The sequence below is a fragment of the Halichondria panicea genome, chromosome 7 (assembly GCF_963675165.1).
Source record: "Halichondria panicea chromosome 7, odHalPani1.1, whole genome shotgun sequence".
Taxonomy (NCBI): Eukaryota; Metazoa; Porifera; class Demospongiae; order Suberitida; family Halichondriidae; genus Halichondria; species Halichondria panicea.
The window spans coordinates 4,160,482-4,185,248 of record NC_087383.1 but is presented as its reverse complement, the minus strand read 5'-3'; the positions used below and the strand labels follow the sequence as shown (position 1 = coordinate 4,185,248).

The window sequence follows — 24,767 nt, the reverse complement described above, 5'->3', positions numbered from 1 at the left end:
AAGCATGCAGTCTATTGTGCATGGTCACATAATTATAAGCAGATCATTCTCTTCGCCCTCGTCCTCGGAGGTTTACTGCCATAAATTCTGATGTATATGGACAATAAGTATAACTACTCAAAGGTTACTGCTATAAACAGGATTCACGAAGGCACCAGAATCAGAGAACACGTACATGTACAAACAGTGTTTATGACAGGAAACTAAACACATACATGTACACAAATAGCTAAATGAAGCAACTGCTTTAAAATATCATTCTCACCTGTTTTGAGTGTCCTGAGCTGCCAGAGGATGTACAGACAGTCCAGTGGTGGCTCCGCTATCAAGACCCCCTGAGGCCACGGGTACATAAGAGTTGATGAGCCCCAGTATATCTGGCTTGTGATAGTCAGGAAGGACTCCTGCAAACTCCCCCACAGTGCATGATAGTGATGGATTGCTGACGGGTCAGAGAGGACGTGAGGTCAGAGGGGCCTTCTGAAACAGTTTCTATGGAGATACGGAGGTGGCGGACCAGTGTACGGAATATATCCAGTACAGACGGACCTGCATGAGTGGACACAAGCTAAGTAATGTAATTAAAGCGTGGAATTAAACCGTGTCAAAACATACATGTACAGTCATGCAGAAACTTTAATAACAGCTATGAAAGCATCTACGTATGAAGAATAAATGCGTATAGCCTTCTTTAGAAAATGGCCCAAAAATAGTGTTGAAACCATACAAGTACTTTACCATGGAGACTCACCTAGAGAGCTGTCTGCTGCCACGGCAACACACTTAGAGAGTGTGCCGAGGATCCCTTGTTTAGTCTCCTTCACCTTGGCATCCAGTTCACCTTGGCATCCAGGTGGTCCACCAGCGACTGGACGGCCTTGTACCGATCCTGTCTCTGTGGGGGTACATGTACAGTGGATAATGTACAGTGGGGGGCTGTGGGGGTACGTGTTAGATATTGTACACTGGGGGGCTGTGGGGGATAAGACTGGGGGGGCTGTGGGGATAAGATAATGTACACTGGGGGGCTGTGGGGGCACGTGTTAGATACTGTACACTGGAGGGCTGTGGGGGATAAGATAATGTACACTGGGGGGCTGTGGGGGTACGTGTTAGATATTGTACACTGGGGGGCTGTGGGGGATAAGACTGGGGGGGCTGTGGGGATAAGATAATGTACACTGGGGGGCTGTGGGGGCACGTGTTAGATACTGTACACTGGAGGGCTGTGGGGGATAAGATAATGTACACTGGGGGGCTGTGGGGGTACGTGTTAGATACTGTATACTGGGGGCTGTGGGGGATAAGATACTGTACACTGGGGGGCTGTGGGGGATAAGATAATGTACACTGGGGGGCTGTGGGGGTACGTGTTAGATACTGTACACTGGGGGCTGTGGGGGATAAGATACTGTACACTGGGGGGCTATGGGGGATAAGATAATGTACACTGGGGGGCTGTGGGGGTACGTGTTAGATACTGTACACTGGGGGCTGTGGGGGATAAGATAAAGATAATGTACACTGGGGGGCTGTGGGGGGATAAGATAATGTACACTGGGGGCTGTGGGGGGATAAGATAATGTACACTGGGGGCTGTGGGGGGATAAGATAATGTACACTGGGGGGCTGTGGGGGGATAAGATAATGTACACTGGGGGGTACATGTCTACACTGTAAGTGGACACTGGAGGGTACAATTGAAATGCTTGAATAAACAATCCTGTTCAGAAAGTGACGGAGTATGTTGGACCTGAAAGCTATCAATGTTACACAACAGAATAAAGCAGAGAGCAACGAAATACAGTAGCCCTCATATAAAAGTTCCCGTTCGTACCGTTCAATTTGCGTACAACGGTTCTCGTAGAAACGGAATGAAAACGGAAGCCAGCTCATTAAAATTTAATACGGTACGGAAATAACCGTTTTAATTCTGAAATAACGTTCGCACGTGTAGCTGCATGATTTGCTCCGTAGCTAGCTGGCTAGTGTGTTCCAAGAAATCAAGCTGGTGAACTGTTCTACTAAACAAAGAATCCTCATCCTTCACAAACAGCTACGGAGCAAGTACAGAATCCCTAAGAAGCAAGGTCAAGGCGAGCTAGATCTAGTTAGAATAATTACTGACATTTAGTTTGAACATTTATATTTATATTTATAGCACTGTACATGAATTTGTTATTCTTCATTTGACATGATGTTTTAATGATACAGGACATTGTATACGATAGTGTATAATTTATAATGAAGTGTTCAACAAAAGTAATAGTACAATCAGATCATAATATAATGTAGCTGTATCTAAGATTCCAGACTGAGAGATCCGGTTGACTTGCTACTACCAACTTTCTCATCTTCTTCCAGCCTTGCATGTAAGTTCTGCAGTATTCCCAGTGCTATTTGTATGCCCCTGGATTACACTAGAGAAGTTAGTACATTTGTAGCTTGCTTAGTACATACAGAATAAATAAAAATTATTATTGCTAACTCAGCAAATTCCACCCGTTTTTTCTCCTAGAACGGTGTAGGTAATTACGGTGCGTTTATGAATAACACGCTACCGTTTAGTTAGCGTTTTCTGACTCCGTAAAAACGGGAACGTTACGTGCAACTGAAACGCAACGGGAACTTTTATATGAGGGCTACTGTACTGTTGACAGTCCGTTGTGGACAGTCAAGTCAGAATTTACAGTCGATCGTATGACCACAAGTATTTTTATGATGCACTATACACTATGGTGAGAACACTTGGCCACCAGTGCATGTATATACGTGTACCTGCATGGCTTCCACAACAATGACGTACACACCAGCTGTGAATTCCTTGTCCGATATCCATAGTTTGTTTAGGTCAAAGTGTCTACAAGGGGAGCAATGGAGTGTTACTACATGTATATACACAGGAAATGAGACAATGGTTGTCATAGTACTAGACCTGCTGAGACAACATTGTACAATAGGTCATAGCACTTTACTAACATCAGGAGTTCAATAAGAATCCTAATGAACTCCTGCTGAATGCAGTTCCATTTAAGTTACACCTATTAGGGAAACCACCTTGCCTACAAGTACAGTGTTGTAACACCTACGTACGCACAATGTATACATATACATTAGGGAAACCACCTTGCCTACAAGTAGCACCGAAGCACACGAGGCATTGACTGACTTACTGCAGTATTGGCTTGAGGACACTATCGATGTGAGAGAGTCCGGCAAAAGTGATGAGCTCAGTGAGACTATCCTGAGAATACCCCCCCAGACTGTCCCCCTCCTCCACAACAGGCTGGATCTCACCAGACTCTCTGTCAGAGTGGGAGGGAGGTTACTATTGGCACACACTGCATAATTATCTAAGACCATCAATAGGTAAGTTTGATACAGACTGAGGCTATCAACATTTACTCATTGAAATATGTGTATTAGCTAGTGCTCCAGAAGTAGAACTGAAGCAAATTGTAGTGACTTTCCTAGACAGTATACCTTGACTGGGCGACACTGTGACTGTGCATATTGAAGAGGAAGGGCGGCACTATCTTGTTCATGTGATCTAGGTCCCAAATGTTCATCTGGAGGTTGTCTTGCCGACCAATCTTCTTTATCACTCCCCTCAGCCCTTGCAACCCAGCCATCCGCGTCCTGTGTGAGGTGTAGTGGGGAGGGGTGGAGTTGGTGATGAAAGCAATGTGATCACAAGTTATGCATGTGGCAGAGTACCCTAAGGGCAGTACAGTTAAAATATGACACCTAACACTTCGACCTGTGGCCACTCAAACTAATTTCAAAACAGTAAATGTACACATACTCGTGATATTTATCGGCGTCGTCGACATTCTTGGTGAGGCTAAGAGAGGCAAAGCGGTGGATGAGGAAGTCGTACTGTCTGTGGTAGGGGGTGTTCCCTTCCTCTCGCTCGGTAAACTTCACAAACTGTGTGTGTGCGGAGGAAGGGTCAATGTGTTGTATAAACAAGTTCACTTCACACACTCACTCCTGGCCAATGGCCACTACACACACCCACATATATACATGTATGTTCACTTTCCACACTCTCACACTCACACTCGCTACTCACACCCACACACATACACGCACGTTCACTCTCGGCACTATCACAGACACACACTCTACTCACACCCACACACACCACACACCCACTCCCTACTCACCGAATTGGTGGCCATGATATGCAGTTCTGTGTTGCTCGTTTCCAGCATATTATGCAGTATATCCAAGTAGCTATCCACAATCAACTGGACAATCAACTGGAGCTTTCGTGAGTCACAGGCTGACAGCAGCTTCTCCGTCACTTGCAGAGCCACACTCACATGCCTGGGGGAGGGAGAGGCATGAAAATTGTATTTTGTACCACGTTTGGGAGAAAGCCATTGGATACTATAGTTGTATCATAGATATAACATTTAAAGTTCCCAGCCACATATATACATCATCTTCTGTTCCGTACGTATGGGGATGGTCGATAACTTTCCCCTAGCTATACATAACATGTCGACATTGTACAGGTACATGTACGTCTCTGAAATAGTCGTCTAACCCGTTTCTCTCTCTTTGCAGGCTCCGACGCAGTCTCAGAGTGAGGTACTCTCCAATATTGTCCAGATGGTCAGGGCAGCTTGTCCATATTAGCAGACACAGGTGTGGGTGTTTGAGGGTCCTCTGGGAAGAGCCCATCAACCAGCCGTTTGTAGCGAGGTTTGGGGCAGCAGAAGCACGTCGCCATAGTTAGATCTAGTTCTGTGTCTTGATTGATAGTAGACCAAGCTGTAAACTTAACGTGAGAGCAGAGGTTTTACAGTAGAGCTGGCCAGATGCATGTGAAATAATTATTAAACAACCACACCCTCTCACAACTAAAGGGAGTGGTCCACTGCAGGGAACTAGCCAAGCAAGTAAACAAACTCTGGCAAGTAAACAAACTAGATGTACATGTTGGAATGGCCGCTAAAGAGCAAAATCAAGGTAATCTAAGTCCTTGAATGATTCAGTTAGATTAGTACACACAATTACACATGACACATGCCCTATATCTAGCTCGCTCGGGATCTAGATCTTGGTTCTACTTAGCCTCGGTCCCAGGCCGATTTTTTTTAATAGAACGAAGTTGAAAAATACGGCCTGGTATTGATTGTATCTGGGCGTGGCAGGAACCGGAAACTAAAGCAGAGATTCTTCACATTTTGTTTCCTGTTTTTTTCTGTAATACTAAAGGTGTACGTAGAGGCATTTTACTCCCGTAAAACTTACAGTAATGTAGCTCCGTGTCATGTTCTCAATTTATAGCTAGCTAGCTATGGCATGCAACGCGTTGTTTGTTTGAAGCAAGATGGCCTCACTCTCATGGCAGAACAGGCCCAGGCTCTCAAGCTCCTGTTTGAGGGAAGGGACGTGTTTATCTGGTTCCCAACGGGGTATGGCAAGTCTCTCTGCTATATCAGTTGCTACCCTTTTTAATGGACTACAAGCTAGGTAGGACCAAGGCTCCTCCTGTTGACAAAAGTGTTGTTCTTGTTAATTGTCTCTCCCCTTGTATCTCTCGTCATGAGACTCATAATTGTCCAAGCAGGAGTCTAAACAATAGAGGTGTTTCTGCTGCCATCCTCAGTAGCTCAGTAGCAATAAAGGAATCGACAAAAATTTGGTTGCCACTGCCAAAGAAGTGTCTTCTGGGAAGTATTTCCTGCTGTATACTGCCCCAGAGGCTGTTGTTGAAGACCACTGTTGGAGGATTCATTTTTTGTTGTACCAGAGTCAATTTATTAAAAAACCACGCCCAGATCACGCCCAAATACAATCAATACCAGGCCTAGTAGGCGACCTAGCGTTCAATTGGAGACGGATCGGCCTGGGATCGAGGCTAGGTTCTACTATACTGACATCAGCACTAGATCTATATCTATATCATCTATGGTTCTACACCACTTTCACCTTTGGTAGTATAACAACTATTGATATGACGTGCATAGACAGATATTAGAGTCCACTGACTCACTGCTACAAAATTATTACTATTTTTAATGGTGAATTCCCTCAGAGCTCACAATTGATGATCTGAAGACAGAATTGAAACTGACTGATGAGCAGCTCAATACAGCAATAAAGGAACCAGATTTACCTGAGTTAGCAGCATGTTTCGATAACACTGATGACTATCTTGAAAAGCTGGAGCTGTCACCTGGACAGAAAACTGACGTAAGCGAAGTGAAGGCTAAAACACGTCTAAACCGCACTCAAGCCGGAATGAAACTTGCCCTAGAATACTGGCAGAACAAGAACCAACTACAAGCCACCTTCCAAGCTCTGCTACTCATCATACTCTCCCTGCTTAAAGGAGACGTTGCTGTTCAAGTGTGCAAGTACTTGTCTGACAAATGTGAGTCTGTCATGTGAGAGTGTGGTCATTGTGGTACCATACGGTGTGGGAGTGATTGCAACCAAATAAGGGACTCTTCAACTTAATTGCTATTATTACACCTATTCTGTATTAAGATCACTAGGAATGGTACTCACCTATTGTTTTTTTCCCCAGACTCCACCACCTCGTGTCCCCCCTCCCGAGAGAGGGTCCTGCTGAACCACAAGCTGTCCTCGTACAGGGACTACCTACAAAGTTGCTACAAAACACAAGTATCCACATCAGCCACACAATGGCCTCCCGTCTCAACAAACAAAGTCTTTAAACTGGCCATGATTCAGAAGGAGAAAATACAGAGAGGAAGAATCGACGATGAATTTGTTAAACTAACAATCACAGGAAAAATTGACGATATTTTACTTAAAAAAACTCCGGTTAACTTGACTAACATTTTCTCTGAGATTGGAGATAGAAGACACTTTGTGCTGATTGAAGGAGCTCCCGGCTCTGGTAAGAGCACCCTTGCTCTACACATCTGTCAGGAGTGGGCAAAGGGGAAACTGTTCCAAGAGTTCGATATTGCAATCCTCGTGAGACTGAGAGATCCCCTCGTTAGAGAAGCAAAGACAATTGCTGACATACTTCCCTGCACAAACAAAGCGATGGCTAATGAAACAGAGACTGCAATTACATGTATGTCATTGTATGGCAAAGGTGTACTGTGGGTGCTGGACGGATGGGACGAACTTCCTTCTGACCTCCCTAGAGACTCAATCATCAACAAACTAATTCGACCAGACATGTCACAAGAACGTCCGCTTCACAAATCCACCCTGATTGTAACATCTCGACCGTCATCTTCAGCTGAGCTCCACCCACTAGTCTCGTCCAGGGTGGAGGTGTTGGGGTTCAATCCACATGAACTAGAACAGTACTTTACCGAGTGTCTGGAAGGTGACTCACAAGCTGTGCAGACTCTACTGGAGAGAATTCGAGAGAACCCAGCGGTAGAAGGTAGCTGCTACCTCCCCCTCAATGCTTCCATCATCGTTAATTGCTTCCTTTCTGATAACCACTCACTCCCCACATCCAACCACGAAATATTCACATCAGTGGTCCAGAGCTCTCTCAAGAGATACCTCCAGGAGAAGTTGAGGAACACCATTCCAGTGGGAGACATCACATCCCCAGACTCACTGCCCTCGGAAATCAGAACAGAGACTGTACAAATGTGTCAACTTGCATATCATGGGATTGAACAAAATAAAGCGACATTTACTGATGGTGATTTGGCCGCTCTTCGCATTACGAAGGACATTTCAAAAGTTGGATTATTACAAACTGTTCCCAGTATCATTAGCGATGGTCATTTGGTTTACTACTGCTTTCTCCACTTGTCTATTCAAGAGCTGCTAGCAGCAATCCACATCTCTCTCATGTCTCCCAAGCAACAAATTTCTGTATTCCAGAAGCTCTTCGGGAATCCTCGATTCAGTGCAGTCTTCCAGTTTTATGCTGGTATCACCAAACTGAAAACTAGTAGACCAATCCTCAGCTTGCTACCTCGATTGTTATGTCCAGTTCCAGCCACTGTTTTTGATCTGGTCAGAAAGATTGTCAAAACTGAGAAAGAGAAGAAGTATGGTGAGCCGAAGCCCCTTTTGTTGTCCCTCATCAATTGTTTGTACGAAGCTGAAGACTCGTCACTGTGTGTGTTTGTGGCTAATCTTCTTAATCACAATCTAGATCTTGATCACACTACAATGAATCCTATTGACTGCCTCTCTGTTGGATATTTCGCATCAGTTTGTTCCAACACCAGTAATAGATTCACACTTAGCCTCAGCAATTGCTCTATTGGTGACCAAGGCTGCAAATTTCTGGCCCGAGGACTCTCCAAGTGTCCCAACTCTAATAATGATATACCTACAGAAGGGATACACATCGCTGAGATTATCGAGAACACTAGTTCAATATCAGAATTGGTTTTGTCTTATAATGCCATTGGTAACAGTGGACTTCGCACACTCTGTGAGGCCTTGTCAACTAACACATCATTAAAGACACTGAACCTGCGCAATTGCTCACTAACAATATCAAACGACAATGGAGCTGCCCTTTATCAACTTCTGAATACAAACAATTCTCTCGAATATCTTAATTTGTCTGAAAACACAGTAACTAGCTGTCGTCACATTGCTGCTGGACTTGCAGTCAATAAGACTCTGAAAAAATTGAACTTGGGTCCCTGTAAACTGACTGATCAGAGTATCGAGGAGCTATCAACTGGACTGATCAACAAGATTGAAACACTGCACATATGGAGTAATGCCTCAATAACAGAAGATGGAATGAAGACGCTTGCCAGACATCTAACCACCCACTGCTCTGAACTGACACTATTGTGGATACCCGTCCACCTAAGATCCTGTATCAAGACAGTATTCAGGGACGCTAACAAAGAGAGGAAGAGAAATAGACTACCTGAGATTGTTGTGCGTGGATTCTAATGTTGTTTGTTACTACTAAAAGCATTCAATGGTCGACCATGATTTTAAATTATTTTTTGAAAATTGCTGCATTTATATTAATTATTTAGAGAAAAGTAGCGAAGTACTATAATAGTATATGTTAGAACATTAGGTCGTTAATCAACGTGTCAATAGTACATGCAGATGATATAAATAATTCAATGCTCAAATGCACTGCTGTGAATTGTCAATGAATATATTATGCTAATGAAAAATCCAATTTAACGCTCTGACGATTATTGTTTATGAGGAAGATGAGCAGATTAACGTTCACTTTGGCCCTTCCAAACATCTTCATGATTGCCAGGCCCTTGTATTGCAGCTGAAGGAGGTCCTGTGTGGGGAGAAGAGAGGGCAGTGAAACACTTCAACTGGTATAAGACAAAGAATGCATGTATTCTACATAACACAAAATTATATTAGTACTCCCTTTATTGCTCCCCTCACCTGGAAGACCAGCTCCACCTTCTCTATCTACCTGCCCAGGAAACGACCAGACACCTCAAACTTGCTCACATCCACTGACGTGATCTTAAACACAACATTTCTGAACCTGGGGGAGTGTTAACATAGCGCTTAACGTTACACATAGAGGCATAAAATAAGTCAATAGCCTCACTCTGAAATAGATTAGTAGTAGAAGCTGGACAAAGTACGTACAAGAGCAATAATATTAACAGCACATGTCGATGATTATCATGTTGTTTGATCATAGTAGAGGGATTCCCAGAATAGTACATCAATGATGAGAGACATACGAAGCTCTTAACATCAATACCGTGACACACCAATGTACGCAGGAATTGAAAGCATAATTATATTCTATTTAGTATATAGACAGCCCGTATTAAAGATCTAAGCACACAAACACAAGTATATTAGTATCTGCTATGCACTCTCCAGTACCTAGGTGGAGACTCACAGAGTGGGTGGGGCATATCTCCATGGACACTAATGCAGATGATTGGTTTCATCACGTCAGAGTATGCGTCGATACCCAGCTATCTGTCCGGGGAGTCCACTGTCGATGCTCGCAGGAAGAACCCTCTGTGGGGGGGAACAGTGAGAGTCATATTATGATTCAGTTCCGGGAATAAATGTCATAGAAAGTCACTAATTGACTCACATTTTTTCCAGCCGAGGTAAATGGAGCACAGCTATAAGTTACGTCTCTGTGGGGCATGGAAAAATTGATTGACTGAAATTGTGTATCAGGTTTTAAGCAACTAATAAGGATTATCACTTATTGAGCGCACAATCCATTCTACCCCCCCGCCCACACACACCTGGTCAGTAGACAGCTGATTGCCTATCCACAACATCGAAGGATTTTATCGCAGCTATGTACTTCATTGTACAGCTGCAAGGGGAGTGACGTGTGATACAGTGTGATTCAATGAAAGTCAGTACAACACAGTTAGTGTATGTTTACCAAAGAGGTACATGAGATTGTTCTGACAAATCATTCTTGTACTCTCTAATACACTAACAGGGTTTCATCTAGGGGGGGGAGATTTGAGAGTGCGTAAGCGCGTCACAAAATGTTTGGCTATGCCCACTTTTTTATTTTTAAATTGATTACACCATGCTTAACCTAACGCATCACAGTAGAGATATCTACCTTTAGTTAACTAATGTGGTGACATGTAGTACTAATGTGATGATGTCATTATTCTACAACATGGGGGGGAAGAACCACCCCCCCCACTAGATGAAACCCTGACTAACTGATACAGTACCAGAAATGCAACCTTTATATGGGAAAAAAAACGGGCAATAGTCTCTAGACACAATCGGCATCATGTATTGTGTATTTTGCCTAAGCCTTAATCAGTACATACTGTAATAGCAGGTCATTTTCGTGGGATGAAAAATCCGAGACAAAAACGTAGGCATGGTGCAGCAGTGATTTTGTGTGTAAAAATTGCCTTTGCTTCACTGCATTGCATGCGTTCCGGTCAACCATGCTTACGTTTTCGTGAGTGATAAATATTCGTTAAGGTTTAGCTTGCCCACGGAAACTATACCCAGGACGCTATACGTACGGTGCTGTACCACTTTATCACCTGTTTCAAGTACTCTTCCTTCTCCCGTTACTTTGTAGCACTCGAATATGTCCACCCCGTCCACTGCAGGCACACTGCTCTGCTCCAACTCCTTACAGCGATCCAGTGCCTTCTTGAGCTCTTCCTCCATCACAAGTCTCTCTTGCACAGCAGACTGGGTAATAGATTGCATGGTGGTCATGTACACACACAGGTATACAGATACAACCATCACAGTATCGTGGTAGTGGTACAGTAGTTATAATAAAGGTACAGTAGACTCTCGCTATTCTGGCTCTCTAAAGTACGGCCACCTCGATATACCGACCATTTGGTTTAGCACGGATTGCTGCTGGACGTTACTGCAAAAACTCACCATGAAATGCGGCTGCTCGGTACTCACTGTGCCAATCTAGGAGGTATGAAAACATAATTATTATGCATTTGGTAAAGATCTACTCCCAAACAACATTGCAATTGATCCACATTGACAGGTAAAGGGTCATTAAAGTAAAATCTGGTATTTGAGCACAAACATTCCTCCTCTCACCTCCTGCTCATTCAGGAACTTCATGAATCTAGTACGAGTGAAGTGCACTTTGAAGGACTCGTTACATGATCTTGGAGCAAAAGATACGGACTTGGTTGAGGATTTGAGTGGGGCTAAAGTAAGAGAGGAGGTTATGGGGGAGGGGCCTCAGACCAGGGCTGGTGGGACGCAGTGTCACGTGAGAGAAGACTCTGACACATGGTCCTCCGTCTGGACAGCTGCTGTGAGGAGAATGAGAATTGTAAAGCACTGGAATTGAACTGTGCACAAGCATGAAATACATGTACTATTTTATTCGTACCACATACATGTAACTAACTAAAAATGCTCACCAATAAAACACCACACACCACTTGGTGTACAACACTTTAACGAATCTAAATGAACTTCTGCTCCTCTAGACAACCTGCCCAACCCTCCACATGCACACTTGCTGGATCATGCATAAAGAAAATCTATTTTCACAGCGTTTGACCATCAAACGTATCAGAGAATAATCTCACGCCCATATTGCTGATTTGCTTGAAATGCCCACCACCATCTTAGCAATGTACCAGCAAGGGGCTTTTGTTGTGAGCATCAATGGTATAGGCCATGGCATTCAGTTGCTATTGATGAGTCACATGAAATGCAGGTACTCTCTGATAAACAAAGATCTTGGGCTTTATGTGCAATCGAATATGAAAATGGGAGAGGCTTACTATCAGCTAAAGCCTACACGGTGTTAGGTCTTCTGAATCTTCTACCAACTAGATCAAAACTATATAAGAAACAACTTTACCTTTCCCTATATAGTGTGATGATATCAGCTCTCTCAACTCTGGAGACCAATACTGCTCAAAGACATATTGATTGTACTCCTAAAAGTGATTGAGCTCAGCGCTACAGCCTGTTGGTCCAATTCTCCAGAACTCTGAGCTTCCCCTCGAGGTGCAACTGCAAATGACAGAAGATTTAAGTTGAGAAAAGAGTTTCATGCAATAACTTATACATTAGTTAGACAATGAATAAGCAGATTACTAGATACAAGTACCGTATATGTTATAATTTATTAGAACAAAAGGTAATTATTCTGTAAATTGTCTGCGTATAATTGGAACAGATTTTTTAACATATATAGAGCATGCGAAGTGTCTGGAAACAATTAAAACAAGCAAGCAGCTGCATGCGAGCTAGCTAAGTTTAATAGAACAGTGTGCGACTGAATAGTTGCACTAGCTATCTAAAACTAGTTACTCAAAGCTATCTAACCAGCACTCGAAGTATTACTGGCCGGCTATGAATGTAACTCAACTTTTCAAGGTATTGTCCGGACAAATGTAATATTAAAGCACCAGAGTATCCGTTGTATTAGAACAACGAAAATTGCCCAGAAAAGTGTCAGAAGTGTCCGAGGCGATAAATTAGAAGATATACGGTACCTCAAAAACAGACATGCAAGTTCTTTGTCTAAGGACATAATTATTGCAGTGCTTATAACTATGGCTAATACAAGAGTGCTCAGTTAAAGTCGACCATACATACTTGATCCTAAACATCTTTATACATGAACCCTGGGAGCAGTACAATCAGTCAAGAGCTCATAGTAAAAGAGAGAGTTTGAATGCATCGCTATCTTGCATCAGATATATTCGGAAAGTAACGTGACACCCTGTCTGAAACACATCATTAATTAATGACAATGAGTTTTGTTGTCCTGAGGGCTCCAGGAACTAGGATTGATCAGTTAGTTACAAAGCAGGAAGTTACGCTACTTTCCAAATGCATGTTATGCTACGTTGGATACTCTCTCTCTCTCTTATTATACTCTTGCTATTAGTGGCCTCTCAAGAATTGGCTAAGAATAATTACATGTCCACAGCTGTAGGCACACACTTGCCCAACCCACTCACCAGAGAGGACACCTTCGAGGTTAGGTAAATTTCTAAAAGTAGCGACAGCTGCGTTGACAGTTATTTTTTAATGTCGCGTATTAAATGGAGGTAAACTAATGTAGGCACACACCCTAGCATTGATTAAGATACAGATTCTAACTCCCCGTTTTTAAGCGGCTAGAAATCGAGGCAAGTATAGACTGAGTAGAGCTATCCATAATTAGATACGACATCAGGTTTTTAACACAATTTTTCAACCTCCAAAAGAAGCGACCTCTGGCTTAGTAAATATTTAAAAAAAGTTTTGTTTTAATTAAAGGTCTTATGGTAATCTTACTTGAAAACTTGAATACGTCGGGTTCATTTCAGACAGGGCAGCATTCTCAGCCTCAAACTGTGCAAAGGAACAGAGAACATGATCTATGCTTACAAGGCACCAACAGATTAACCAGACAATAATCTATGGCTAATAAATTAACTCACCATCTTCCAGCCCGAGAATGCTGTAATACTTTAGTCTGTGGGGTACGGGTATGTGAAAATCAAAGTGCATTTATGGTTGAACATCCATTCTTTATCATGTAGTCTACCATAAACTGAGTAGATCTATTCTGCATTCTTACCCAGGTGACAAATTAGTATGCCGGCCAAACCTTTTCTCAGGGGGGGGGGGGGGGGGAAGCAGGGGCGTAGCCAGACTTTTGACACAGGGGTTTCCTTAGCCTCGATTCCAGCCCGAGTTGTTTCTAGCTAGGCCGACAACTAGGCCTGGTGTTGATTGTATCTGGGCGTGTATCTGGGCGTGGTTAGGAACCAAAAAACAAGAAGCAGAGAGATTTGCAAGAACAACACACCTATCTACATGGGCCGGCAGTGTTGGTCCTACCTACTAGTTTGTAGTCCATCACAAAGGGCAGTGAGTGAAAGCAAGAGACTTGCCATATCATGTTGAAAACCATGGCAAAGACGTTTCTTCCTTCTGACAAGAGCTGGGCCTGTTTTGCAATGAGAGTGGGGCCTTCTTGTGAAGCAGACAATGTATACGTTAATCTGAACAACTTAAACTTGCAGTAGCTAGCTAGCTAGATAATCTATGGCTAGATTTCAGTTACTTCAGAGCATACACGGAGCTAAATTACGGTATTAAACTTATACGGTGAAATATGACAGGAAACAAAGTGTGAAGAATCTCTGCTTTAGTTTCCGGTTCCTGCCACGCCCAGATACAATCAATACCAGGCCGTATTTTTCAACTTCGTTCTATTAAAAAAAAATCGGCCTGGGACCGAGGCTAGGGTTTCCTTTGAAAAACCAGCGCGGTAGCGCCGGGAAATTTTAGCCACGCCCACTTCCGGTGCCACACTTTCTTGATTGGGGCACACCTACTCTGGTTACACCTACTGCTCATTGTTTGTAATGACTTTTTTTACATGTTTGTGAGAAGCTAGCTAGACTGTCTAGCTAGTCTAGCTAGCTATAGACATTCTAAAAGGCAGGTGTCAATTGTGTATTGCTAGTCTAGCTGAGCACCATTACATTTACCTGAGAGGTTTCATGTGGCTGAGATTGTTCTAAACTTGTCCTTCCTGAATATCGAATAAAGTTGTGAGTCTGAGAATACTGGAGCATGCAGGATTGATACTAGAACTTAGGTCTTGGTCTTCTTTGTTTGAGGTAGCTAGCTAGCTAGCTGAGACAAAGCTAGCCAAAGTGAAACGATTCACGGTGCTACATGATTTGCAGCCACGTGCATGAAAAGATGGGCAGGGCTGCTTGATTTCAATTATTGGGGAGCCCTGCCCAATTTTCTCAGCAGCTCCTGGGGGGGTTTCTGGGCAACCAGGAAACAATGGTAGCTACGCCCCTGGGAAGAGAGGATAGAAAAGACTCCTGCTGACATTTTCAACACAGTCTTTGGTGGGTGTGGTAAATGCAAAGAAAAGTGGGCGTAAGCTTATCTCTATTTGGCATCTGAGATACACCCACTTTTCTTTGCAAGTCAACACCCAATTTAATTTAGATTTTCAGACTCAGAGAGCTGCAAGGCACAGATTTATTTGCTGGAATGGCCACTAAAGAGCAGAACCAAGGTATAAAAAGTGTCATGTTTACTATAAAGGATAAACCCAATGATTGCTAAAGCATCTTAAAACCCTCATTGGTGATTGCTAACCTTGTGTGCTTGCTTATCTATTTTCAGAGCTCACAATTGACGATCTGAAGACAGAAATGAAACTGACTGATGAGCAGCTCAATACAGCAATAAAGGAACCAGATCTACCTGAGTTAGCAGCATGTTTCGATAACACTGATGATTATCTTGAAAAGCTGGAGCTATCACCTGGACAGAAAACTGACGTAAGCGAAGTGAAGGCTAAAACACGTCTAAACCGCACTCAAGCCGGAATGAAACTTGCCCTAGAATACTGGCAGAACAAGAACCAACTACAAGCCACCTTCCAAGCTCTGCTACTCATCATACTCTCTCTGCTCAATGGAGACGTTGCTGTTCGAGTGTGCAAGTACTTGTCTGACAAATGTGAGTCTGCCATATGTGAGAGTGTGGTCATTGTGGTACCATACGTTGTGGGAGTGATTGCAACCAAATAAGGGACAGTTAACTTATTTTATTGCTTCACGTACAATTATTGAGATAATACTATATCACCAGGAATGGTACTCACCTATTGTTTTGTTTCCCCAGACTCCACCACCTCGTGTCCCCCCTCCCGAGAGAGGGTCCTGCTGAACCACAAGCTGTCCTTGTACAGGGACTACCTACAAAGTCGCTACAGAACACAAGTATCCACATCAGCCACACAATGGCCTCCCATCCCAACAAACAAAGTCTTCAAGCTGGCCATGATTCAGAAGGAGGAAATTCAGAGAGGAAAAATCAATGATGAATTTTTTAGACTATCAATCACAGGAAAAATCGACGATATTTTACTTCAAAAGACTCCAGTTAACTTGATAAATATTTTCTCAGAGATTAGAAATAGACGAAACTTTGTGTTGATTGAAGGAGCTCCAGGCTCTGGCAAAAGCACCCTTGCTCTACACATCTGTCAGGAGTGGGCAAAAGGAAAACTGTTCCAAGAATTCGATATTGCAATCCTCGTGAGACTGAGAGATCCCTCGTTAGAGAAGCAAAGAAAATTGCTGACATACTTCCCTGCATTGATACGGCCGTGGTTAATGAGACAGAGGCAGTAAAAAAATCACTGTATGGCAAAGGTGTACTGTGGGTGCTAGACGGATGGGACGAGCTTCCTTCTGACCTCCCTAGAGACTCCATCATCAACAAACTAATCCGACCAGATATGTCACGAGAAAGTCCGCTACACGAATCCGCCTTGATTGTAACATCTCGACCGTCATCCTCGGCTGAGCTCCACCCACTAGTCTCGTCCAGGGTGGAGGTGTTGGGGTTCACTCCACAAAAACTAGAACAGTATTTCACTGAGTGTTTGAAAGGTGACTCACAAGCTGTGCAGACTCTACTAGAAAGAATTCGAGAGAACCCAGTGGTATAGAAGGTAGCTGCTACCTCCCCCTCAATGCGTCCATTGTCGTTAATTGCTTCCTTTCTGATAACCACTCACTCCCAACATCCAACCACGGGATATTCACATCTGTTGTCCAGAGCACTCTCAAGAGATACCTCCAGGATAGGTTGGGGAAAACCACTTCAGTGGGAGACATCACATTTCCAGACTCACTGCCCTCAGAAATCAAAACACCGTCCGTACAAATGTGTCAACTTGCATATTATGGGATTGAAAAAGACAAAGTGACATTTACTGACAATGATTTGGCCGATCTTCGCATTGCGAAGGAGATTTCAAAAGTTGGATTATTACAAACTGTTCCCAGTATCATTAGCGATGGTCATCTGGTTTACTACTGCTTTCTCCACCTGTCTATCCAAGAGTTACTAGCAGCAATCCACATCTCTCTCATGTCTTCCCAGAGACAAATTTCTGTATTCCAGAAGCTGTTTGGTAATCCTCGATTCAGCGCAGTCTTCCAGTTTTATGCTGGTGTCACCAAACTGAGAACTAGAAGACCAATCCTCAGCAAGCTACCTCGATTCTTGTGTCCAGTTCCAACATCTGTTTTTGATCTGGTCAGAAAGGTTGTCAAAAGTGAGAATAAGATAAATGATAATGATATTTATGTTAAGCCAAAACCTCTCTTGTTGTCCCTCATCAATTGTTTGTACGAAGCTGAAGACTCATCACTTTGTGTGTTTATGGCCACACTTCTTAATCATGATCTAGATCTTAATTTCACTACAATGAATCCTATTGACTGCCTCTCTGTTGGATATTTCGCATCAGTTTGTTCCAACACCAGTAATGGATTCACACTTAGCCTCGAAAATTGCTGTATTGGTGACCAAGGCTGTAAATTTCTGGCCCGAGGACTTTCCAAGTGTCCCTTCGAGATTAGTCTTAATCTTCATTATAATGATATTCATGAAGATGGGATACACCACATCGCTGAGGTGATCAAGAACACTAGTTCAATATCTTTGTCTTATAATGCCATTGGCAATAGTGGGCTTAGCACACTCTGTGAGGCCTTGTCAACTAATAAATCATTGAAGTATCTCAATCTCTCCAACTGCTCACTATCTCTCAACAATCACGGAGCACTCCCTCGACTACTGAGCACAAACACTACTCTTAAAGACCTTTATTTGTCACACAATATTATTGGTAACACTGAACTGAGGTATATCTGTGAGGCCTTGTCAACTAACACATCATTAAAGAGACTGCACCTGACCAATTGTTCACTAACAATATCAGAGGACAATGGAGCTGCCCTCTATCAACTTCTGAGTGCCCTCGAATTTCTTTATTTGTCTTATAACACAGTGACTAGCTATCGTCACATTGCTGCTGGACTTGCAGTCAATAAGACTCTGAAAACATTGAACTTGAGTCGCTGTAATCTGACTGATCAGAGTATCGAGGAGCTATCAACTGGACTGATTAACAAGATTAAAACACTGTACATTGAAGGTAATGACTCAATAACAGAAGATGGAATGAAGACACTTGCCAGACATCTAACCACCCACTGCCCTGAACTGACACGATTGTGGATACCTTATCACCTAAGATCCTGTATCGAGATAGTATTCAGGGACGCTAACAAAGAGAGAAAGAGAAATGAACTGCCTGAGATTTACGTGGCAATCTGATATCGACCATGATTTTACTTGATTTTATTCTGCCATAATTATTCAATGACAATTTAAATTCTATGTTGGCATATTACACAACCATTACCTAAAACAAATTAAAGGTTGTTATAATGCCGGGATAGCACAACAGCAATACTGTATGTACATTTTCAGTGAATACAATAATAATTATAATAATAATTATTGTTGATTATAATTATCATGTTTACATAAATACCGCAATCTGATTGGCTAAAGGAAGTGTTCTATCCAACTTAGAAAATCATGTACTTACTTAGAAAATTACGTACTTCACTTAGAAAATCATTAGCAAAGATTAGGTATACTGATTGGCTAGATACTCATGGTTGCTATGATCTAAAATGCTTAGACACTGTTTAGGAAGTTTCCACATGATTTAGAAGTCCTCAGGGCTAGTAGAACTCTCACTATACGTTCAGAATACTACAACCAGCCCTTTGGCTTTGGGCTTCTACCCAGTACCTTAATGTTACTACTATTAATATAATATAGACGGGTAGTAATTTTAGCGTTTTTAGATTTTTCTGTTTTTAGGGTACTAATTTTGGCGGACTAGCTTGCTTAGCATACTCTCAAAAGTACATGCATTACATTATACAAAAGTACATCAGAAAAAAGAAAAAAGAAAAAAAATTTTTTTTTGAATGAGATTCATACTTTTTTAATTGCGTTTTATTATTAGCAGCGCGTACTTAATTTAGCGTTAATTACAAATTCGTACCCGTTTACAAGGTATAAATCATGTATATAGTTATAGTCTAACTATTATTTAATCTCAACCATGCATGATTTACTTTTGTACTACGTTATTCAATGACAATTTAAATGCTTTGAGAACGGTTAGTGCACAGAAGACAGAAATAGGCACATTACTTAACCACTACCTAAAATCAAGTTAGAAATGGTCAATAGCACAGCAATAATGATGGTTTCGCTTTCTAAACAGTGTCACAGAGAGACATGCACTGCACGTACATAAAATTGTCATGAATACAGGAAATACAATATAACGCTTAGCGATTTTTGTTCATAAGGAAAATGAGCAGATTAACGTTCAATTTGACCCTCTGAAACATCTTCATGATTGCTAGGCCCTCGTATTGCAGCTGAAGGAGGTCCTGTGTGGGGAGAAGAGAGGGAAGTGAAACACTTTAACTGCTATAAGACAAAGAATGCATGTATTTGTAAATACATGTACTTACATACACCGTACAAGCATACCAACACTATACCTGACACAAGGCAGTGAACTTTAAACACTTTACATACCTAATTATACCTGTACGCACACACACACACCCTCACCTGGAGGACCAGCTCCACCTTCTCTATCTGCCTGATGTGATCTCAAACACAACATTTTCGAACCTGAACCTGGACGAGTAAAAAATAATGTTCACATTATTATAGGGCGTAACGTTAACAGGTAAGATTGGGGCAAAATAGCCTCACACTTTAATTGTTTAAGTCTAGATTATAGTAGTAGAGTCTGAGCTTCAGTCAAAACGTGGACAAAAGTACGTGCCAGAGCAATTATTGGGACATGTTGATGGATAATCATAGATGTTTGATTCTAGTAGGGATTCCCAGTAGTATTCGATGACAAGAGAAATACAAAGCTCTTAGCATCAATACCGTGACACACCAATGTACCCAAATGGACTAGGAATTGAAAGCACAAATTCTATTTACATTGACAATCCATATTAAAGCTCTAAGCGCACAACACAAGCATGCTATTAACTGCTCTCCAGTACGTAGGTGGAGACTCACAGAGTGGGTGGAGCATATCTCCATGGACACTGACTGATGTAGTTTGGTGAGCATGGTCTGGGTCACGTCAGAGTACTCGTCGATATCCAGCTTTCTGTCTGGGGGGTCCACTCGCAGGAAGAACTCTCTGTGCATGGGGGGGGGGGGGTACATTGAGTGTATATAAGTTCTACTGCATTACTACAAGCATCAAACATACGCAAACTTTTCGATGGTCGCAACAATGAAATCGCAAAGACTAAATGAAATACACACGATCCTTGCCAGAACGCAATAGTTAGATCGCAAAGGGTCATGTTTTCTGCTCGTACAAAGGTTTTTCACCAGCAGTAATGTGGTATATATAATGTATACTAGAAACACCCATTCCTTCGTGCAGTGAGTACATACTTTCAACTATTTGACCACAACTTCAGTTCCAATAATCACATTTCTTAACTGCACTTTTTGAAGGCGTATGAGTTCATTACTCAGCCTCAACTAAAGGAGCAGGAAAATATGATAAACAATACTTAGAGAACTGTTCAATAACCGGCCATGGAAAGTTACTAATTGAATAAAAATGTCTGCTGATTCAGCATAATCGCAAGCGTTTTTCACCAGCAAAATAATTATGGTTAACAGTCTAGTCCAGTAATGTACATAGATGCACATTGTATGCCATAATCTGTAAAGGTATACTGTACCACTTTTATCACCTGTTGTTTGTAGCACTCGAATATGTCTACATAGTGCCTTCTTGAGCTCTTCCTCCATCACACGTCTCTCCTAGCTGCACAGCAGACTGCATGGGTAATAGATTGCATGATGGTCATGTACACTACACACACACACAGGTAATGCAACCGTCTGTGGTAGTGGTACAGCTGCAAAATACCATACAATGTTGCGAGCTACAAAAATGGCTAATCTGCGAGACCCTCGAAAATTCTCCGCTATAAGGTGGTATCAATATTATAGTAACTGCTCTCACGATCTACTCTTGGTGGTATATATGGAAACTTACATACAAATTATGGTGAGGATCTGAAGTGGAGAATGGGCTGGGACTAGCTTGCATATACCAGCAGATATGATATACATGTAGCTACTAACTGTCCACTGAATGTATGGAAAGCAGTGTGAAGGCTGAAGAAACCGTTAGTACGAAGTACTGCAAAGGACATCAAACACTGACATATCACAAAAGATAGTTTAAGCCTGCTGCTTATACGAGAAATGTGAAATATGTTTGGAATTGTTGGTCAAACTGATATACCACAGTGAGCGAGTCAGCCATCTGCAGGTTCCTTAGCATAACAATTTTTCGTTCAGCATGCAAGTAGTCTCAGCACAAGGTGTTGATAGACACATCAAATCCTCCCTGGTTCGCTCTAACCACTAAGCCACACCTATATTAATGTTTGTAACGATTTGACTGACTATATACATACATTTACAATGTAGGTTCTTTTTTTTGGGGGGGGGGGCAAGCTCATGCCTATTCTGTTGAAAAATTGTTCTGTTTGACCTTATTTTGCAGAGGAGGTTGGACACGATCACGTGCACCACTTTTTTTGCTGAGCTGGCGCAGAAATTAACAAGGATTTTCTATGTAAACTTCTAGCTGGTGTTGCACGATCATTGGAGACTGAAGGCAACATTTGTGACAGGGCCTAGGAAAACAACCCTTATGGAGCAAACTAATTAATTGTATTTTATTGCTTAATTAAACTAGTGTTCAAGCTGGCGCTGTGCTAATGCCTCTCGCCATGATTTGCTTTCGTTCAAAAGTATAGAAGAGAAAGTATAGAAGAGGAAAAGTGTATAAAATAATCTGTCTAAAACTGACTTGCAATTGTATAATTATGGTATCATTGTTGTGTTTTGTGGCTGTTATACCAGGACCTCAAGGATCTAGGAAGCAACAAAGAAGAAGATTTTGTTTTCAATTAATTATAAGCGGAAGTGCATAATTATTTCATAAAGTTAGCTTATCTATATAAAGTCACTGAGAAGAAAAGACTTATTACATGCATCTATTGTTGTATTATGTGGCTTTAATATCAGGACGTCAAGAAAGAAGAAAATTGGATCTGTAGTTCATGCAGTGTATAATTATAATATTTAAGAAGAAAAGACTTGTGTACATACATATTGTTATCTATAGTAGTGTTTTGTGGCTTACCAGGCCCTCAAGAAAAATATGATTCTGCCAGGAGGATCTGGATCTGGGGAATGAGCGCGCATGCGCATTACATCCATAGGAATAATTAAAGGGTGTGTCCAAAGAGATCAATTTCACAAATGGCTACTGCTAGCTAGCTGTTTTAACAGGTATTTTCTGAGTCTTGTAGCTAACAAAAAGCTAGCGCTTTAGTGCAAGGCTAACTCATATGTTGAATAGAAAGTTTGTGCGGACAGATGATGCTATGAAAGATTCTGAAGAGACTGCAACAGCCTTCAATGTGAGTCAAACTAGCCATAACTCGAGAAAGAAGCTTTAGTTTGCTAATCCACGAATCAAAATCCAAGAGAACGTGGCTAGAAGCCTATAGAAGCTGTTAGTTTTCGTCGCATTGCAACCGTTGAGCAGTTACAGCTGGAACAGACACACAGACACACAGACACACAGACACACACACAGTCAGCTTTACCGTATCCCTCGTGCGGCTACGCCTCGAGGCATAATAAAGCAGTGCTTAAGCTTCAAATTGATTACAATATCACTCACTTTACACCTTCCTACCCCAAAATATTTTCGGGTGAAAGGGGGACAGTATTGACCTACCGTTTTGAGAAAGTAATGTTCTAAGTTCTATCCGCATACAAGAACAGCATGAAAAAATTCAATGGCTGCCTTGTAACGGCTATACAAAAAAAATTTCAAATAAAAAAATTTTTTTTTAAGTTAGAGGAGATATTGAAGTTACTTCTTATGAAAGAAAACCAAAATTCTAAAATAGCTCTAAATATTTTACTTTGTAGCATACTGAACATTATTAGTTTGCTCCATAAGGGTTGTTTTCCTAGGCCCTGTCACATTTATGTATCTCTCTGGCTACTTTGAATATAAAGTATTCACCAACCAGATCCCCAGCGATCCCCTCTATTCCGGCGAGTTATCAGTGCATACAGTGTTTACTAGATTCTTGCCAGCCAGTACAATGCAAGCTACATACAGCACCGCTGAACTATACTCTACCCTATAGTCTAGCTAATCTTGGTCCAGCCAGACAACAGACACAGCTAGTCCGGTGTTACAAGTCAGCAAAGCAAGAGTATCCATAACTACATTTATTCGGTATCTATGGTAACGTGAGCAGAGACCTTAGGAATGTCACATGATTGATGACGCGTGGCCAACCTCCTCTGCTATTTTTGTATTAGTTTCCATAGTCTAGTTCTAGAAGCCATCATTACTATACTACATGCATGTACATGTATTTATACTATTTGTTTGCATAGCAACATTGTATGGTGGTTTTGTGGTAATGTAGTGAATGATTTAGCATATGCAAACAGCTGTACAGTAGTTACTGCAGGTACATGCATAAATTATACAGTGTTCACCGAATGTATACATAATTATATACATATACAAATATACTAAACTCACATCTGCCTTGCTGTTGGCCAGTTCCAATTCTCACTCCAGCTCAGCCACGACACCCAGGTCCATGATTTGAGACCTCTCGAGCAGCTTCTCCTCCAACTCCCTCAGCAGGTCATCCTCTAGACATCGAATGGTTTCACTTTTCTCCTCAACCTGATAGGGGAACATCAATAAGTTGCTGCCAGGTGGAGAATACTCGACATACAATAGTGACGTGTATGTACAGTCAACTACAGAACATCTGGCAAGCAATGAAATTTAACAGTATTCTCCCACTTTGAGAGCTTAAGGTTGGACTGTAGTTAGTATTAAATAGGCATCTGCTATCAGGGTTGTTGCAATAACTATTATAAAGAGATAGTAGCGTACATGTACATACAGCTGCAATCACACAGTACACCATCAGATACATGATCAATTGCTAAATGCTCTGAAATGCAGCTCACTAGCAAAAAAGTAATGCCTAGCAAATAGTAGATCTATTTAAGGCCACTAAACACTGCACATGTGTATCTCTCACCTCTGTGGGTGGTATAGGAACGAGGGAGGCCCTCTGATACTGTCTAGAGGAGTAGACTTCTTCTCACTGCCAATCTAGGAGGTATGAAACATAATATGCATTTGGTAAAGATCTACTCCCAAACAACATTCAATTGATCCAATTGACAGGTAAAGGGTCATTAAAGTAAAATCTGATATTTGAGTATAAACATTCCTCCTCTCACCTCCTGCTCATTGAGGAACTTCATGAACTTGGTAGGAGTGCACTTTGAAGGACTCGTCACAT

General features: G+C 41.9%; 3 protein-coding genes and 2 long non-coding RNA genes across 6 annotated transcripts; 2 read left to right on the top strand and 3 right to left on the bottom strand.

The window, feature by feature from the left end:
- Positions 1-261: 261 nt before the first annotated feature.
- LOC135338970 (protein EFR3 homolog B-like) lies at positions 262-4,692 on the bottom strand. The gene is made up of 10 exons (XM_064535061.1): positions 4,556-4,692; positions 4,170-4,332; positions 3,806-3,930; positions 3,484-3,639; positions 3,174-3,305; positions 2,779-2,860; positions 1,041-1,065; positions 752-895; positions 448-549; positions 262-335 (listed from the first exon to the last, which is right to left on the bottom strand). Exons 1-10 carry the CDS (start codon positions 4,690-4,692, stop codon positions 262-264), a joined length of 1,140 nt encoding a protein of 379 aa, XP_064391131.1.
- A 134-nt stretch (positions 4,693-4,826) lies between these two features.
- Positions 4,827-8,932, top strand: LOC135338806 (NACHT, LRR and PYD domains-containing protein 3-like). Its single transcript, XM_064534884.1, has 3 exons — positions 4,827-4,980; positions 6,053-6,391; positions 6,548-8,932. The coding sequence occupies exons 1-3, from the start codon at positions 4,956-4,958 to the stop codon at positions 8,881-8,883; spliced, it is 2,700 nt and encodes an 899-aa protein (XP_064390954.1). The 5' UTR covers positions 4,827-4,955; the 3' UTR covers positions 8,884-8,932.
- Positions 8,933-8,963: 31 nt separating this feature from the next.
- Positions 8,964-9,952, bottom strand: LOC135338814 (uncharacterized). Its single transcript, XR_010395782.1, has 3 exons — positions 9,827-9,952; positions 9,352-9,457; positions 8,964-9,238 (listed from the first exon to the last, which is right to left on the bottom strand). It is a non-coding gene; the product is annotated as an uncharacterized LOC135338814 (long non-coding RNA).
- A 4,718-nt stretch (positions 9,953-14,670) lies between these two features.
- Positions 14,671-18,815, top strand: LOC135338807 (protein NLRC5-like). The gene is made up of 3 exons (XM_064534885.1): positions 14,671-15,463; positions 15,574-15,912; positions 16,078-18,815. Exon 3 carries the CDS (start codon positions 17,128-17,130, stop codon positions 18,586-18,588), a length of 1,461 nt encoding a protein of 486 aa, XP_064390955.1. The 5' UTR covers positions 14,671-15,463; positions 15,574-15,912; positions 16,078-17,127; the 3' UTR covers positions 18,589-18,815.
- A 702-nt stretch (positions 18,816-19,517) lies between these two features.
- LOC135338813 (uncharacterized) lies at positions 19,518-24,599 on the bottom strand. Of its 2 annotated transcripts, XR_010395780.1 has the most exons (7): positions 24,501-24,599; positions 23,984-24,133; positions 21,392-21,776; positions 21,084-21,169; positions 20,386-20,512; positions 19,918-19,986; positions 19,518-19,730 (listed from the first exon to the last, which is right to left on the bottom strand). It is a non-coding gene; the product is annotated as an uncharacterized LOC135338813 (long non-coding RNA). The 2 variants fall into 2 exon arrangements; XR_010395781.1 differs by lacking the exon at positions 21,392-21,776.
- Between the last annotated feature and the right edge of the window lie 168 nt (positions 24,600-24,767).